Genomic DNA, 17,212 nt, shown 5'->3' with positions numbered 1-17,212 from the left:
TCTTCGATCTGTCTAGAAATGATCTTGATCTTCCATTTTCGACAAAGTATTTAAGATTACATTAATGAAGCTCAAGTGGCATTGATACTGAGGTCTTCTATTCTTTTTAATGTAAAAAATGAAGTGTATCGGATTGACGTGGAAGTAGTTATATTGCTGATTTATGGGAACATATTACAGCTAATGCCAATTAATTTACGACTCATTACATTTAATAATAATTGAAATTAATAGTAATAATAGAAGCAATAATTAATTTCATTGTGATAAAACTTCCAGTGAGGTATTACACTGGACCAAATTCTATAGTAGGATCGTATTCGATGCAAAGTAGAGCAAAAAGTTGTCGGTCTTTTATCAAAGGAAAATCGTGTCATCAATTTTAGGAGGCGTAAGGTAAATCATTTCAAATTTAAAATGAAATTCAATGTAAAATCTGAAATACCGCTGCATACGCACTGTGTTCTGGTAGTAGCTGTTGTCGCCCAGGTGCATCGAGTGTACGAACTGGTCGGTTATACGTCAAATACTAACTTGGCGAGCTTTGCCGTCAATTAGAGAGTGCTTCCAAAAAACAAGTAAACAACAGTGGCGCATACAGAGGTAAAATGTAGTACATATGTTGATTTTAGGAAACAAATTGGATTTATAATAAATTACATTTAAAATAAATAGTTTATGAGAATAAAGGAATTTTTGTAGGAACAAGGGTGTCAGACCTGAACTGATCCCCTCGTCCCTTCATAATGTATAAAGAAATTATTCAATTTGTAAAACCCTTAAAAGCGTACTTCATTGGTTCCCTTGACAGGCACTGATTTATTACTTTGCATCGAATATGATCCTACTATAGTGTCCTTTTTGATTTCTTTTTTACATTGTGGTAGTTGTATGAATTTATTGTACGTACCTCCCATAATTTTTTGATAAGTTGTGAATCAATAGTAGCGTAATAGCCTAACTGCTATATAATATTTTTCAAATATTAGTAAGATATATCATAAACTGAGGATGTTTTTCCACTATTTGATTAAAAATAAAATAATTTTAAAGTAAACAAGTGGCCTCGACTCAAAAACCTACACCATATAGGAGTAAAATTGACTTGCAAATTATTTTACGTTCACAAAAATATCAAATTTCAAATTGTAAATCTTTTTAATCGATGGGAAGTCCTTGAAACAGAATTATCAATTTCTTGAAATTTTTGTATATACAGAGTGAATCTTAGATATGTGAATATAATTTAAATAGCGATATAGTGTGGTGTAGAATATGTCATTAATAGATTTTTGCAAAAAGTTAAATTTAAAATAAATATGCAGGATTTTTTAATATAAGACTTGTTGAGAACCGCTGACTTCTCTCTAGTATTTACGCGTAACATAATTTATCTATTTTGAATTATACAATGTTTTCTGTCTAGTTATGAAATGTAGAATCGTTGATATTGCAATGTTTGTTTGTTATACAGAACATTGAACAAATAAAGACGGATACATTTTTGCATTAAAAAGGTATTTAATAACCTTTCCGGCGATTAAATATTTTTAACACAGTTAGTAAGCTGGTAAAACATTATTTAATTATAACAGCAATTATCTGCAAAATAACTCACACTAATGGCATATTTGTACAAACAAGCTTTGGTTCGTGGTAAGCAGCGGTGTGAATTTGTATATTTACATATAGTAGCAGTTAACGTGTGTTATGTTAGGCGGGTGTAAAATTGTTTACTTACAGGGAAATTATGGTCCTATAAACATTTTTACACCAACCATTAGGTGGGAACAAGAATAAGGAAAAGCAACGGTGAGAAACAGTGTACAACAAAAAGTGTTCTACGAGAATTAGGTGGGTAATGGGCGACACGTCTTTACCTCATTGCAATAATTGTCGATACTGCATGGTACATTTGGTTTTTTCTGTATTTAAAAATATAAACAAACATCAATTACATGTCAACAACACTACAACAAAAACATAGAAGCAGATATAAAGGAGTTATCAATATTGCCACCGTCTGGACTATGAATGGTTTCAAATGACATTTCCATTTGTTTACATAAGTTTTTATTGTAAAAATTAAACTGTACAGAAGGTTTTTGAGATCTTTTTAATTTTACTGTAAATAAATAAAACTTGTCAATTTATTCATCTATTGATTTTGTGTTATTCTGGGCTAGTAATGTTTACCCGGGCATATTAGAAGTCCATCGTCCTTTAATAATAATTACTTTGTTAATAGTATACCTTCTATAAATTCCAGTAACAATAATTTTATTTCTAATACCAACACTAATCAAATTCTTGCAAAAGTTACTGTTAAATTTCAATTTACAGAAGTAACAGAAGGATCTGTTGAAAATATATTGTCACAGATTAAATCAAATGCTACTGGCACAGACGACATAAAGATTCAAAATGATTTTATTAAATACACCCATTCTTACTGTAATCTTTCTCCCCCTACCACGCGCATCAACGTGTAGAGCGGAGCAAGCATTTTTAGAGACCCAACAAAATTAAGTTTACTGTAAAACAAATAAAAATATTCAACTACAACATGTGTAAATTTCAGACCCTAATATTAATAAATGAGGTCGTAGCAATTTTTTTTTTGTTGGTGGTAGGACAACATTTTTATTTTAAATTCGTGAAAAAATGTCAGCACTCAAATGGCAATAATTCCGATTGAATTTCAACGATAAGAAAAAGATCTACATTTTTCATCCCGAAAAAAGAAGTCAAAGTTCCAGTAGATTTTTCGCATATTTCCAATTATTTTGCAATACGCTCACAATTTGCACAGAAAATTACAACTCTTAGAAAAAATTTTTAAGCCAAGATGGGTCACGTAAGTGTATTACTGATGTATGATTTATTGAGACTTGAAAAAATGTCTTTTTTTTCGAAAACTCAATATTTGCAAAAACTATCAAAAATTTTGCAATATTACAAAAATGCGTTTATTCTACATATTCTGAAAGTTTCATAAAGGAATCTTTTTTCGTTTTAAAAATATAGTAATTTTAAGAAACTGCGATTTTTAGCAATTTTTTTGGAATAACTGTTAATTTTTTAGTTCTACAATATTTAGGTTTTCTTTTAATTGAAAAAACTGTTTTTTTGCGAACTTTGGACGCCATTTTGAAAATGAAGCCCTAACATTCAGCTGGGGTAAAGTAGTTCATTCCATTCTACAGAATTTTTCCTAATTTCTTCGTGTCTTTTTCTACTGAACTAAATTTTGGCAAAAAACCGAGGTATTTTCAACAATTTGACTGGACCACTGGTTATATAACACATATTATCAACAGCTGTCTTCTATCAGCTAAGTTTCCACCACTTTGGAAAAATATAAATACATATTTTACATATACCAAAAGTAAATAATCCAACTCAAATGAATCAATTTCGACCAATTAGTATTTTGCCTGCTATCCAAAGTATTGGAGAGAGTTGTGTATAAACAACTTATTGAATATTTTTGCAACAATAAAGTTCTACCTCCTACGCAATCGGGTTTTCGTTCATTACATAGTTACACGTTACCGATGATATAATTGGAGCTTTAGACAATAAATTAAATACTGCTTAGTACTATTGGATTATAGTACTGCCTTTGACACATTAGAATCACATGATCCTTTTTTGAAGCTTAAGTACTTATTAAATAATGCATTAACATTTATGGTCGGTTACTTAAAGGTGTACTTCAGGGAAGAATTTTGGGGCCGTGTCTTTTTGCTATCTTCAGTGCCGACTTTTTTAAATTCTTTTTGTTATGTCCGATTAAAATGAGTAGCTCTGCTATATTATCTCGCCGCCATTTATATAATTGTATTTTTGTATAAATAAATTATTGTTCAGCATAAAAAATAAAGACATAATATTATTATTAATGGGTATGTATAATTAACTAATGTTATCTCAGGGTGAAATCAAAATGGTAGAGTTGGTCGAAATACAACGAAGCAAATATATTCAAGTACTTAGCAGAAAAGGAGTGAAAATTATGAAAGATCTAGAAGTTACAGCTTGAACATAATATGTATTCCTATCCTATAGAAGTGTCAATATCTTTTAGGTTTTTATGTTATATATTATAATATCTACAAATGTAGGTTTTTATAAACCTGTCCACATATACCGAAATGAATAACTACTATAAAAGATTTTCCAACTATCGTTATATCGAAAATAATATAAAAATTAGGTAATTTTTTTTATATTATTCTTTAATATCACCTAAACTAAAATTTCTATTTTCTTATTATTTCAGTATGCTGTATAAAAAGTTTCTGGTTTTCCTAAACAGTTAAAGTGAAAGGCCAATACATTTGGAACGTATAGTAATTCTCTTTCTTTCTTCTCCTTTGGCGTGCAAATTAATAGGAGCACTTATAGTTTGTAGCATGAGAAATGTTAAATAATATTATTCCATTAACTGAATTGATTTTCAAGATCAGTTAATAGTTCTAGTTCCAGTTCTAGTTACACAAGTTAATTTACAAAAATACGACTGCAAATACAGTTTTATTACTTTCATAGGACTGTCTATCAAAGAGAATACAAAATCTGATAGCTACTAAAGTTTATTGTATTTTAAGAGATATGGTTTTATCTCAGACAACTACAATTTGTTCACTTTGAAAAGGATATTGTTAAGGTTTTTATCTATCTATCTCCATAGTATAATTTTGACTTTAGTAAATAATTGCTTCTGTAATTAATTCAAGATTATGATTCATTCGTCCATATTATCACGTAGAGGCGTATGTGTATATCCATTTCTTGGATTATACGCCCCTACGTGATAAGAGGGACGAATACAGGGGGTATTTAAAAAGTAAATAGAATATTCTAAAAAATTTAAAAAAAGTCATACGTCCGGAGATGCTTATGAAACATAGGGTGTCAACGTTTTCGTAAAAAAATATCTGTATAGGTTTATCTTCTTCAAACGGTTTGACCAAAACAATTCAAATCTGGTGGATTCAGTGTAAACGTTGGATATGATAGGCGTACTTAAACTTCTAAACAAGAGGATCCCTAGCAGCTGCATGAGCCACATCCAACTTATGTTAGTTTCAGAGTTTTCTCTCGCCTCCTCCAAAATTTGCTCTTTTAGCTCGGATGTGGAAACAGATCTAGGTCTTCCAGAGCCAAATTTTTCAATGGAGACTCTAATAAAGTCTGGTGGAAGGTAGAAGGCAGAAGGCCATTAGAATAAATCTCAATGTACAGACGACAACTTTCCAACCTTTAAAAATGACATGTCCGTATACAGGGTGTTTCCTAATGTCGTGAAAAAATCTAGGGGTATATTATGAGACTAAAATTAAGCGTCATCTCGCACTTGGGATATTTTTAAATGTTTCTGAACGTTTTTGGAAATCTTTTAAAGTAATTTCATTTAGGTTGAGAACAGGCTCCGTCACCAAGACCATACACATAAGCCATATACGAAATTTCAGCATTTGTGTAAGTGGCCTTAATAGTAGTTGTGTACTTAGTTTTTCGTATTTGAAAAAGAAATCTGATATTTTATGAAAACTTGATTTCCATTTTTCAGAAATGAAACATTTATGGACATATATTCATCAGAACTTTTTTCTTATTTTTGAACTCTTTGTGTAGTTCTTAATCCACGAGGCATTATTCTGTATACATACAATTTAATAGTGATACCAAATCATGACGTTATGAAGAAATGCATTTTACTAATGAAATATTTATATACAATATTTTACAGTTTCTGTGCAGTTTATGACATGTGTAAGGTATATCTGCTTCTACGTTATTAAATAGATTTATTGAACAAGAAACAATTGGAGTCACAATTAAGTTAAATTACATCATACAAATCACTTAACAAAGATGGTTAGAAAGTAATAAGAAACATGTTAGTAAAACAGAATTTATATGAGTGCGAAAATATGTACTTACTTTTCCGGCTCCGGAGGAGGAGTTTTCAAGCTTTTAAAAGCTTTTAACCATTTATTTTTCATACTACCCGTCGACGCGGACGACATTTTCCTCTCGCGACCCGCCATCTCGCCTTCCAATTTACTCGAAAACAGTTCTTTCTGCAACAAAATAATAAATTATCATTAGCTAACAGTATCAGAAGGTTATAAATCAAATTATATCTGAATGTGGTGGTGAAATTGTACGGTAAACATTCTAATACCTAAGCACTAAAAATCTTACCAAAGTTGAAAAATGTTTGGTAAATTCTGTAATTTCAGTAAAAGAAAAATCCTTAATAGTTACTTACGATGTCAGAGAAATTATGTAATAAATAAAAGGGGCAATAAATAAGAAGGGGCATTCTAATATTCCGGGTGTAATGAAATTCAATGATATTCAGTATGATAATTCTCAAGCTATTGCTGAAGGATTTGCTGATTATTTTCGTAGTGTTTATGTGACACCTGATTTTAATTATGAAACATTTAATATGGAGCACAGTTTTAACAGGAATATTAATATACCAATAATTACCGAGGTAGATTTTCTCAACGCCCTTAAAAAACTTAAAAATAAAATGACATCTGGTACAGATTTTATACCTAGCTTTGTTGTGAAGGACTGTGGGCAGGTCTTAGTAGTTCCTTTGCTATTTATATTCAATCTCTCTTTATCTACAGCAACATATCCAGATGTATGGAAAGTAGCGCGCATATGTCCGGTATTAAAAAAAGGTGATCCATCTATAATATCTAATTATAGGCCTGTTTCAATTTTATGTAATTTTTCAAAACTATTTGAAATAATACTATATGAACATATTTACGCTAATACCAAAGATATTTTCTCCCAGAGTCAACATGGATTTGTAAATAAACGTTCTTGTGTGTCAAACTTGGCATGCATTTCTCAATACATATGTGAGAATATTGATCACCAAGGGCAAATTGATGTGTTATATATGGATTTTAGCAAAGCATTTGACCAGGTTGATCACTACGTGTTACTAGCTAAACTTGATAGTATTGGGTTATCAAATATTTTTGTTAATTTTATTAAATCGTACCTAACAGAGAGACAACAGTTTGTTAAGTGTGAGGGTTTCACTTCGTCAAAATTTAAAGTTACTTCTGGCGTTCCACAAGGTTCGAATTTAGGGCCCTTACTGTTTCTCTTGTTTGTTAATGATTTACCGAATAGTATATCTTGTAATAATCTTCTTTTTGCAGATGATTTAAAGATTTTTACAAGTATTGAGAATGAGGAAAATTGTAGATATTTGCAGAATCAAGCCAACTTAATTGGCAAATGGTGTAATTCAAATCGTTTAATGTTAAATATAAACAAATGTTATGTAGTATCATTTTCCAGGAAAAAACAAATTTATAATTATGATTATACACTTAATGATATTACAATCTCAAGAAGTGATTGCGTAAAAGATTTAGGCATCTTCTTTGACTCTAATCTTACCTTTGTTACTCAGGTTAATCATTTAGTTAGTGATGCCAATAGGACTTTAGGTTTTATATTAAGGAACTGCAAAGATTTTAGAAATATTAGCACCTTAAAAATTTTGTATTATACCTTGGTTAGGAGTAAACTTGAGTATGGATCAATTATTTGGTTCCCAATTTATCAGTGTCACATTGATAGTATAGAATCTGTTCAGAGGCGGTTTTTAAAATACATTTCTTTTAAGGAAGATGGCATCTATCCCGCCAGGGGTGTTGATAATCAAATATTATTGGACAGATTTGATACTATTTCTCTTAATCGGCGACGGATATGGTCAATTATATCATTTTTGTATAATTTAATCCATAATAACGTAAATTGTAGTAGTCTCCTTAGTAAGATACAATTTTTAGTTCCGCGTACTGGTTCAAGATATAACCAAACTTTTTACTGTGATAGGCCTAGAACTAATATTTTACTTAAAGCACCTATTTATAATGCATGTTATCATTTTAATAAAATCTGTAATTACTGTGATATTAATTTTTCATCACTAAATACAATAAAACACGTTGTTTACAACAACGAGCAATTCTAGATATACCTAGTTAGTCAAATTTATTTATTTATTTTTTTCAACTTTTCTCTTATACAGAATAGATTTTGTCAAAATAAACTTAGTGGTTTTGTTATGATTATAAGTGTAACTGTTCTCTATTATTATTTTTCATTTGCTATGTATTTCCTGTAATTGGGTTTACCTGTTGGAAATAAATGACATTATTATTATTATTATTGTTATTGTTATTGTTATTGTTATTGTTATTGTTATTGTTATTGTTATTGTTATTGTTATTGTTATTATTATTATTATTATTATTATTATTATTATTAAACTGTAGTAATTAAAGTCGCCAATGTTGTTCCTAAAACTTTGAATTGAAAGCTGTCCCTTCATTCATGATCTTCAGATTGTAATCTGAAATCAATGTAGCTCATCCATCGAGTCTAAAAATCCGCTATAATTTTTTAAATTTAGCCAATTAGCTGCTCTAATTTCAGGTAATGATCTGAAGATTATGAACAATAGAATTCGCCGAAAATATTAAGTTAAAAATGTTTAATAGCAACATCTGAAATTGATTATAAAGGATTTTCGTTTAAACAAATTATGATATCTATAATGTTTACTAATATTGGGTTCAATTAATCTTTATGGCATAATGAAATTTTGTTATAATTTCAAACGATTACCGCGGATATTTAAAATATGGTCTTTGTGAAATTTTAAAAATAGGGTTGTATATTGAGAGTGTTCTACAGAGGGCTAAAAGTTTCAGAGATTACACACGCGACAAAGTCAAGTTTAATAATAATTGAGAAGTTACGAAAACAATATGGATGGGTGTTTAGAAAAAAGCGAAGAACCTTACGGAAAATGTGGCAAAACAAATTAAACTGTCAATACTGATAGTTGAAAAGATATCAATCTCAAACAATTTTCTAATTTAACTATTACATCAAGCGGTATTCTGTAGGATACTAAGAAATTAAAAGTGTTTCGCAAAAATAAAACATACCAATTTGTAAACAAAACATCTAATAACACTTATTTAGCGATGAACAAAAATATTAATGATGACCTTTATAAAATGAACATTGGTGATATGGATGATACTGATACTGTCAACACATTATATTGACAGTGAATATTTCAAAGTCAAAAACCCAATAAAACTCGAACTTTTATTATTGACGGTAAAACTAGAGCATTAAAGAGTGTGGTTGAAATTTATAGGAGATTACTCTTAGGTAAACAACTTTTAAACAAATTTTTTTATGCATTTATAAATTTAAGTGCCTTTTTGTTGAAAACGGTTGGCCTCAGAGATATTAGCAAGGTATACCTTTTTTTAAGCATAAAAGTTGGGGGAAAATATTTTTCTAGCCCAAAGTGAAATACGCCGCGGCACAAAAAAGTGTTGGCTATTTAAATGCGTGCTAATACTCGCTTGTGGCGCCCTCTAGAAGATACAACGAAATCGTCGATAAACTCAAATTTCTCATCCCAAAAAACATCCGGATACGAAATTTCACGAAATTAGTTAGAAGTAGTCGAAAGATGTTAAAGAACATGTTATTTATTTTTTCAACTTCATCACTCTGTATCTCACCACTTTAGGCAAAAGTACTCCTATTAATTTTAAGTGTTCTATTTGCTGGTGAAGTTTGTAACCTTATTTTTGTTACACCCTCTATACATATACAAAATTCTTAAAAAAAATATTATGCAGTATTGAAGGCAAAAACTGAGATTTTGCAGTATCTGTTTTTCTCATTTTATGAAAATTACTATCATTTATTGAATCGGTCTTGATTGTCCTAGAACCTATGAATTTTGTAGATAGTTAGGAAATTCAAAATTTCGTGTAACATAGTGGCATCTATTTTAATTTTAAATTTATGTTTTCGGCTGAAAATATGGAAACCTTGTTAAATAATATTCCAAATGTCTGTTTCACATTAAATGAGAAAAAAATCAAGAAAATATTTAGCGCATTAATATGGAAACAACTCTAGTCTTAGCAGTGAATTGAAGCGACACCATATGATTGATTACGTTCATAATGAGCATTTTATCAAAAAATCGTTACAGCGGCTCATCGTGTGAATTTTGTATATTCTCTACACAATTTCATAAGTTGTTCACTTATACTTAATAAACTCATTTTTACTTTACCGGCCAAAAAAATTTCATGGGGCTCTTTACTGTACTTATATTTAATAAAAAGATAAGTATGTATTAATTCGACAGTTATTATACCTAATAATAAATGAAAAACTATTACAGGGGCGGCTTTATTCATAAATTTCCAATTAGAATCTATTTTAAAAAAAATCACTCTCTTTATGGTCAATTTCCAGTTATAGGTAATCAATATTTTAGAACTTGTCCAATTCAGTTCAGGATTAAACGGAATTGTCTGTGAATGTCAACTAAAATGAATCCATTAGTTAAGCCCGCAAAGCCACGTCGACGCAAAACTAGATCTGTCAGAGCACTAAAAACTGTACAATATAGCTCATTGGATGCGAATGTCACCTAGCAGCACCACAAATCGGTTGAAAGTTGGCAGTTTATACGAATTGAATGTTCTAATCACTTGACGCTAAATCATGACATCTGTATTTAACTATTAGAAATTCAATAAATAAATTGGATATAAGTATGTCTCTCTATATCTTCTTTTTAACTTTTAATTAAAATTGCAGATAAATAACAATGTTATAATTTGTAGTAGTTCCATACTACCAATACAGTGTCTTCTTAAATGATCAGATAGCCAGATAGATCAGTAATTTTGTCAAAAAATACTACAACAATAAGATCAAGATTACGTTAAAACTCAACATTCTATTGATTGGTGTAATTTCTTTCAACCAATGGTCGATTGCGTTCGAGCGTAGATGCAACACTTCGTTACTGCCCATTGTAAATAAATCATTTATGATTGATGATGCTAAATTCATATTTTGGTTGTCATCCGTGTCTGTTATTGTGTAAATTAATTTTCACCTAAAATGTTACTGGTAAATTTTAACAGAAACAAATTTTAAAATACATATTTTTTTTATTTCAGAACTATTTTTATTGCAGAACAAGATGCCTTTATTGAAACGACTCATTTCTGAAGTGGGACTGAAAAAGAAGACTGATCCTTTGAAATCCTGCATTGAGCAATTTATGATAAAGTTTCCAGACGTAAACATAGATTATGATACTTTTTTAAACCGAATTATTATCAAAAGATCTGAAACCAAATACTTCGTTTGCAAAGGAAAGTCTATGAGCAGGCCAACTGTACTTAAAGAAAATGTCATTGAGAATATACAGCAACAATAAGTCAGATACCTTCAAAGTCTGCATCAAAGATGTCTTATCAAACAGGTAATTTTCTTATTAAGTTCATGCAAATATTTCAGATGGCAATAAATCTCTAAAATATATTAACTTTCTAATTTCTATTTGAAATTATAATTGAGTTGTAGCTACATCTTAAATCTTAATTTTAGGACTTTCAATTGGAACATACCTTAAAGCTAAGGAACAACTGCTATTACATCCGGGCAAGCTGAATATTGTGCAGGAATTACTTCCCATAAATTATAGAAGATGATTACTGTACTGTGAATGGTTTCTAGAAAACATTAATATTTATTGGATCTGTCATTTTTCATGGATGAAGCAAATCTGGTTATGTAAATAGCAAAATCATAGAACCTGTGCAGCATAAAATCATCATATATTTGTAGAAACTAATTTACTTCCTTTAAAAATAGCAACATCAGAAGATGAAGAACCTTATTTTAGAGCTAGTTTTAATATAATTATATGCTGATGAGTTGCAAGTAGGTTACCTTCAACAAGATGGGCCAATCGCTTATACCGCAAGAGCAACAATTCAATTTTTAGAAGAATTTTATGATAAATCAATAAAGGGTTGTGGCCTGCTAGGTCAATGGATCTATTTCCTTTAGATTATTTTTGATTGGATTATTTAATTATCTGTAGAATACTATTACTATTTTTAAGAAGCAATTTTAAGCAGTAATTTTTCGAGAAATAAACGATATAACGGAACAATAGCTGCAAAATGTCCAGAAGGGTAAATTTGTGCAAGTGAAAGGCACCGTTTTGAACATAATGTAATATTTTTATCATGAAAATTGCAAAATATATTACAGTACTGTACTGTATGTACTGTATGGTACTGTAACTTAAATTATAAATGTTACTTAAACTTAAACTATCTGTGCTTACTTTACTTCATAATAAAATTAAAAAAAATATGAGTTCTTCTTGTTTTCATAATAAAAATTTGCAATTGGTTCATTAATAAGTGAAGTTAGATACTTTTCCCCTTTTAATACAGTTAAAAGCATTTCAACAAAAAAAAACAAGTACTTTAGAAATATCTAATACTAAATTGTACGAATTAAGTTTACTACTAACAGTTCACTTTAATAAATTTCAAAAACAATTTTATTTAGGTAATCACATCTGTAACCTCTTCAATCTGGTTTTTAGTTCATAATGGCCTTCAAGCAGTTCCATGTTCAACAGTTACCTGGCTTGTAATCATTTACGAAGGTTCTGTAGTAAAGTTTTATTAAATGATTCATGAAAATTTACGTATTGTAATTAACCACACTGCTTTACCTTTGACATTATCGTGTTCCATATTGAATATTCATGTAAATTAATTATGGAGAAACCGAATATTTAATAAGAAATTATCTCTAGCGTATCGCAGCAATCGAATTAAAATGAAGAAAGCAACTTCAAAGTAAATGTATACCTCAGTCATAGGTTTAGCGTAATGGTTTGTTGTTTGTAATTCTACAAAGGGCCCTTTAAAGTATCAAAGTTAATACAGTATTGGAAATGATCGTTTAATCTTTTGAATTAGCTAACTTGCACCTGTATACTCTGCTTATCTACTTCTATATACAGAGTGGCCAAATGAAAACGAAACAGAGCCATTTTCAGGAACTGCGTCAAGATTGTAGAAAAACGCTCAGACCAGTCGATTTTAGATTAAAGGGAGACATTCTTTGATGGTATTTTTGATTCCGTCACTTTCACCCCCAAGCAAGGGTAAGCATCACTCCAAACTATTTAAATGGCATTGAGGGTTGAGTAATATTTCTTTTAAAAGCTCTTACAATTCTTTTTACAACAGACTTTAAATTTTATAATTCCGCCCAATACTTTGAAAAAAATTTACATTTTAAAATTTAAATTATGTTTAGTTGCTTACTTACTACTTAGTTGATTAAATTTTCAAACTGATGACCGCCCGCTTCCATACAAGAATAAGGATTTTATTCGAAACGTTCGCGCACATTCCGAAGCATTTCCGGAATGATTCGACGGCATTCGTGGACGATTCTTTGACGCAAATTTTCCAGCGACGCTGGCTGTGTTTTATAGATTTTACTCTTTAGGTATCCCCACAAAAATAAATCAAGGGGCGATAAATCCGGTGATCATGGAGGTCACTCAATGCTGCCTTTACTGACGGACAATTAACGCATAATGCGGAGGAGCACCGTCCTGTTGAAAAATAAAATGATCATCATACTCTTAACTCAAATGACTGACATTTTTACCGTTACTAATTGTTTATATATAAGTTTCAACTTTAAAATCAAAATTCTTAATAAGTATTGGGCGGAATTATAAAATTTAAAGTATGTTGTAAAGATAATTGAAGAGCTTTCAAAAGAAATATTACTCAACCCCCAATGCTTGGGGGTGAAAGTGGCGGAGATAAAAATACGAGCAAAGAATATCCCCCTTTAATCTAACATCGACGGGTTTGAGCGTTTTTCTACAATCATGACGCAGTTCCTGAAAATGGCTCTGTTTCGTTTTCATTTAGCCACCCTGTATAAATGCGCGTATAACGGGTAATTATCGTTTTCAAAATCAAAATAATAATGACAACTAAAACGAAAATTGTAGTGTGAACATTTCTCCCAGGTATCCTATTCGCGCAAAGCACAAAATTGGATTTCACCACTGATATGTGTGGAGTGGACAATGCCAATTGGCTCCATGAAGAAACAACTCGATCCTGGGGGTTGTAACGGTAGACTTTATCTGATGGGAGCAGAATGGGTCCCAAATTGAATAAGCTTTCTCTTAGTTCCTCGGCTTCATTCAATAAATTGTAAGTCAATTTAGATCCACCCAATTTTTCTAGCGCGGATAAAAGTTAGATCGCCGCTACGGAGACCAATAAAAATATTTCTTTTTATGATACGATACCACGAATACCACCAGTAGCAAACAGAAAATGTAGAATATATTTTGCCTAAATATTTTCCCACTAAAATTGATAGATGAAATCAGTGAAATAAATTAATGAATACTTTAATTACTTCTCACATATGTGACTTTTCATTTTAAGTTTAAAAAATCCATTACTTTTAATTAAGTGCCAAACTAAAGTAAGTAAATGAATTCGTAGAGATACGCTATAAGATTTTTTATTTATTTCCTTTTAATTGTCACAAATTNAGGTTTATCTTCTTCAAACGGTTTGACCAAAACAATTCAAATCTGGTGGATTCAGTGTAAACGTTGGATATGATAGGCGTACTTAAACTTCTAAACAAGAGGATCCCTAGCAGCTGCATGAGCCACATCCAACTTATGTTAGTTTCAGAGTTTTCTCTCGCCTCCTCCAAAATTTGCTCTTTTAGCTCGGATGTGGAAACAGATCTAGGTCTTCCAGAGCCAAATTTTTCAATGGAGACTCTAATAAAGTCTGGTGGAAGGTAGAAGGCAGAAGGCCATTAGAATAAATCTCAATGTACAGACGACAACTTTCCAACCTTTAAAAATGACATGTCCGTATACAGGGTGTTTCCTAATGTCGTGAAAAAATCTAGGGGTATATTATGAGACTAAAATTAAGCGTCATCTCGCACTTGGGATATTTTTAAATGTTTCTGAACGTTTTTGGAAATCTTTTAAAGTAATTTCATTTAGGTTGAGAACAGGCTCCGTCACCAAGACCATACACATAAGCCATATACGAAATTTCAGCATTTGTGTAAGTGGCCTTAATAGTAGTTGTGTACTTAGTTTTTCGTATTTGAAAAAGAAATCTGATATTTTATGAAAACTTGATTTCCATTTTTCAGAAATGAAACATTTATGGACATATATTCATCAGAACTTTTTTCTTATTTTTGAACTCTTTGTGTAGTTCTTAATCCACGAGGCATTATTCTGTATACATACAATTTAATAGTGATACCAAATCATGACGTTATGAAGAAATGCATTTTACTAATGAAATATTTATATACAATATTTTACAGTTTCTGTGCAGTTTATGACATGTGTAAGGTATATCTGCTTCTACGTTATTAAATAGATTTATTGAACAAGAAACAATTGGAGTCACAATTAAGTTAAATTACATCATACAAATCACTTAACAAAGATGGTTAGAAAGTAATAAGAAACATGTTAGTAAAACAGAATTTATATGAGTGCGAAAATATGTACTTACTTTTCCGGCTCCGGAGGAGGAGTTTTCAAGCTTTTAAAAGCTTTTAACCATTTATTTTTCATACTACCCGTCGACGCGGACGACATTTTCCTCTCGCGACCCGCCATCTCGCCTTCCAATTTACTCGAAAACAGTTCTTTCTGCAACAAAATAATAAATTATCATTAGCTAACAGTATCAGAAGGTTATAAATCAAATTATATCTGAATGTGGTGGTGAAATTGTACGGTAAACATTCTAATACCTAAGCACTAAAAATCTTACCAAAGTTGAAAAATGTTTGGTAAATTCTGTAATTTCAGTAAAAGAAAAATCCTTAATAGTTACTTACGATGTCAGAGAAATTATGTAATAAATAAAAGGGGCAATAAATAAGAAGGGGCATTCTAATATTCCGGGTGTAATGAAATTCAATGATATTCAGTATGATAATTCTCAAGCTATTGCTGAAGGATTTGCTGATTATTTTCGTAGTGTTTATGTGACACTTGATTTTAATTATAAAAAATTTAATATGGCGCACAGTTTTAGCAAGAATATTAATATACCAATAATTACTGAGGTGGATTTTTTCAACGCCCTTAAAAAACTTAAATATAAAATGACATCTGGTCATCAGATTTTATACCTAGTTTTGTTGTGTAGGACTGTGGGCAGGTCTTAGTAGTTCCTTTGCTATTTATATTCATCTACAGTAACATATCCAGATGTGTGGAAAGTAGCGCGCATATGTCCGGTATTAAAAAAGGTGATCCATCTATAATATCTAATTATAGGCCTGTTTCAATTTTATGTAATTTTTCAAAACTATTTGAAATAATACTATATGAACATATTTACGCTAATACCAAAGATATTTTCTCCCAGAGTTAACATGGGTTTGTAAATAAACGTTCTTGTGTATCAAACTTGGCATGCATTTCTCAATACATATGTTAGGATATTGATCACCAAGGGCAAATTGATGTGTTATATATGGATTTTAGCGAAGCATTTGACCAGGTTGATCACTACGTGTTATTTGCTAAACTTGACAGTATTGGGTTATCAAATAATTTTGTTAATTTTATTAAATCGTACCTAACAGAGAGATAATAGTTTGTTAAGTGTGAGGGTTTCACTTCGTCAAAATTTAAAGTTACTTCTGGCGTTCCACAAGGTTCGAATTTAGGGCCCTTACTGTTTCTCTTGTTTGTTAATGATTTACCGAATAGTATATCTTGTAATAATCTTCTTTTTGCAGATGATTTAAAGATTTTTACAAGTATTGAGAATGAGGAAAATTGTAGATATTTGCAGAATCAAGCCAACTTAATTGGCAAATGGTGTAATTCAAATCGTTTAATGTTAAATATAAACAAATGTTATGTAGTATCATTTTCCAGGAAAAAACAAATTTATAATTATGATTATACACTTAATGATATTACAATCTCAAGAAGTGATTGCGTAAAAGATTTAGGCATCTTCTTTGACTCTAATCTTACCTTTGTTACTCAGGTTAATCATTTAGTTAGTGATGCCAATAGGACTTTAGGTTTTATATTAAGGAACTGCAAAGATTTTAGAAATATTAGCACCTTAAAAATTTTGTATTATACCTTGGTTAGGAGTAAACTTGAGTATGGATCAATTATTTGGTTCCCAATTTATCAGTGTCACATTGATAGTATAGAATCTGTTCAGAG

The 17,212-nt window shown here is 30.5% G+C and overlaps 1 protein-coding gene across 1 annotated transcript in view; it reads right to left on the bottom strand.

The window, feature by feature from the left end:
- The window catches only part of LOC108908470, a 462,859-nt gene that overhangs the window by 68,595 nt on the left and 377,052 nt on the right, over positions 1-17,212 (bottom strand). The window contains exons 10-11 of the mRNA XM_018712513.2: positions 15,525-15,664; positions 1,881-1,925 (exon numbers count right to left, since the gene is read on the bottom strand). Coding sequence (XP_018568029.1) covers positions 1,881-1,925; positions 15,525-15,664 — 185 coding nt within the window. The remainder of the gene's footprint in view (positions 1-1,880; positions 1,926-15,524; positions 15,665-17,212) is intronic.

The sequence above is a fragment of the Anoplophora glabripennis genome, unplaced genomic scaffold, assembly GCF_000390285.2.
Source record: "Anoplophora glabripennis isolate ALB-LARVAE unplaced genomic scaffold, Agla_2.0 scaffold240, whole genome shotgun sequence".
NCBI lineage: Eukaryota > Metazoa > Arthropoda > Insecta > Coleoptera > Cerambycidae > Anoplophora > Anoplophora glabripennis.
The sequence above is the reverse complement of the archived record's forward strand: the minus strand, read 5'-3'. Positions and strand labels throughout refer to the sequence as shown.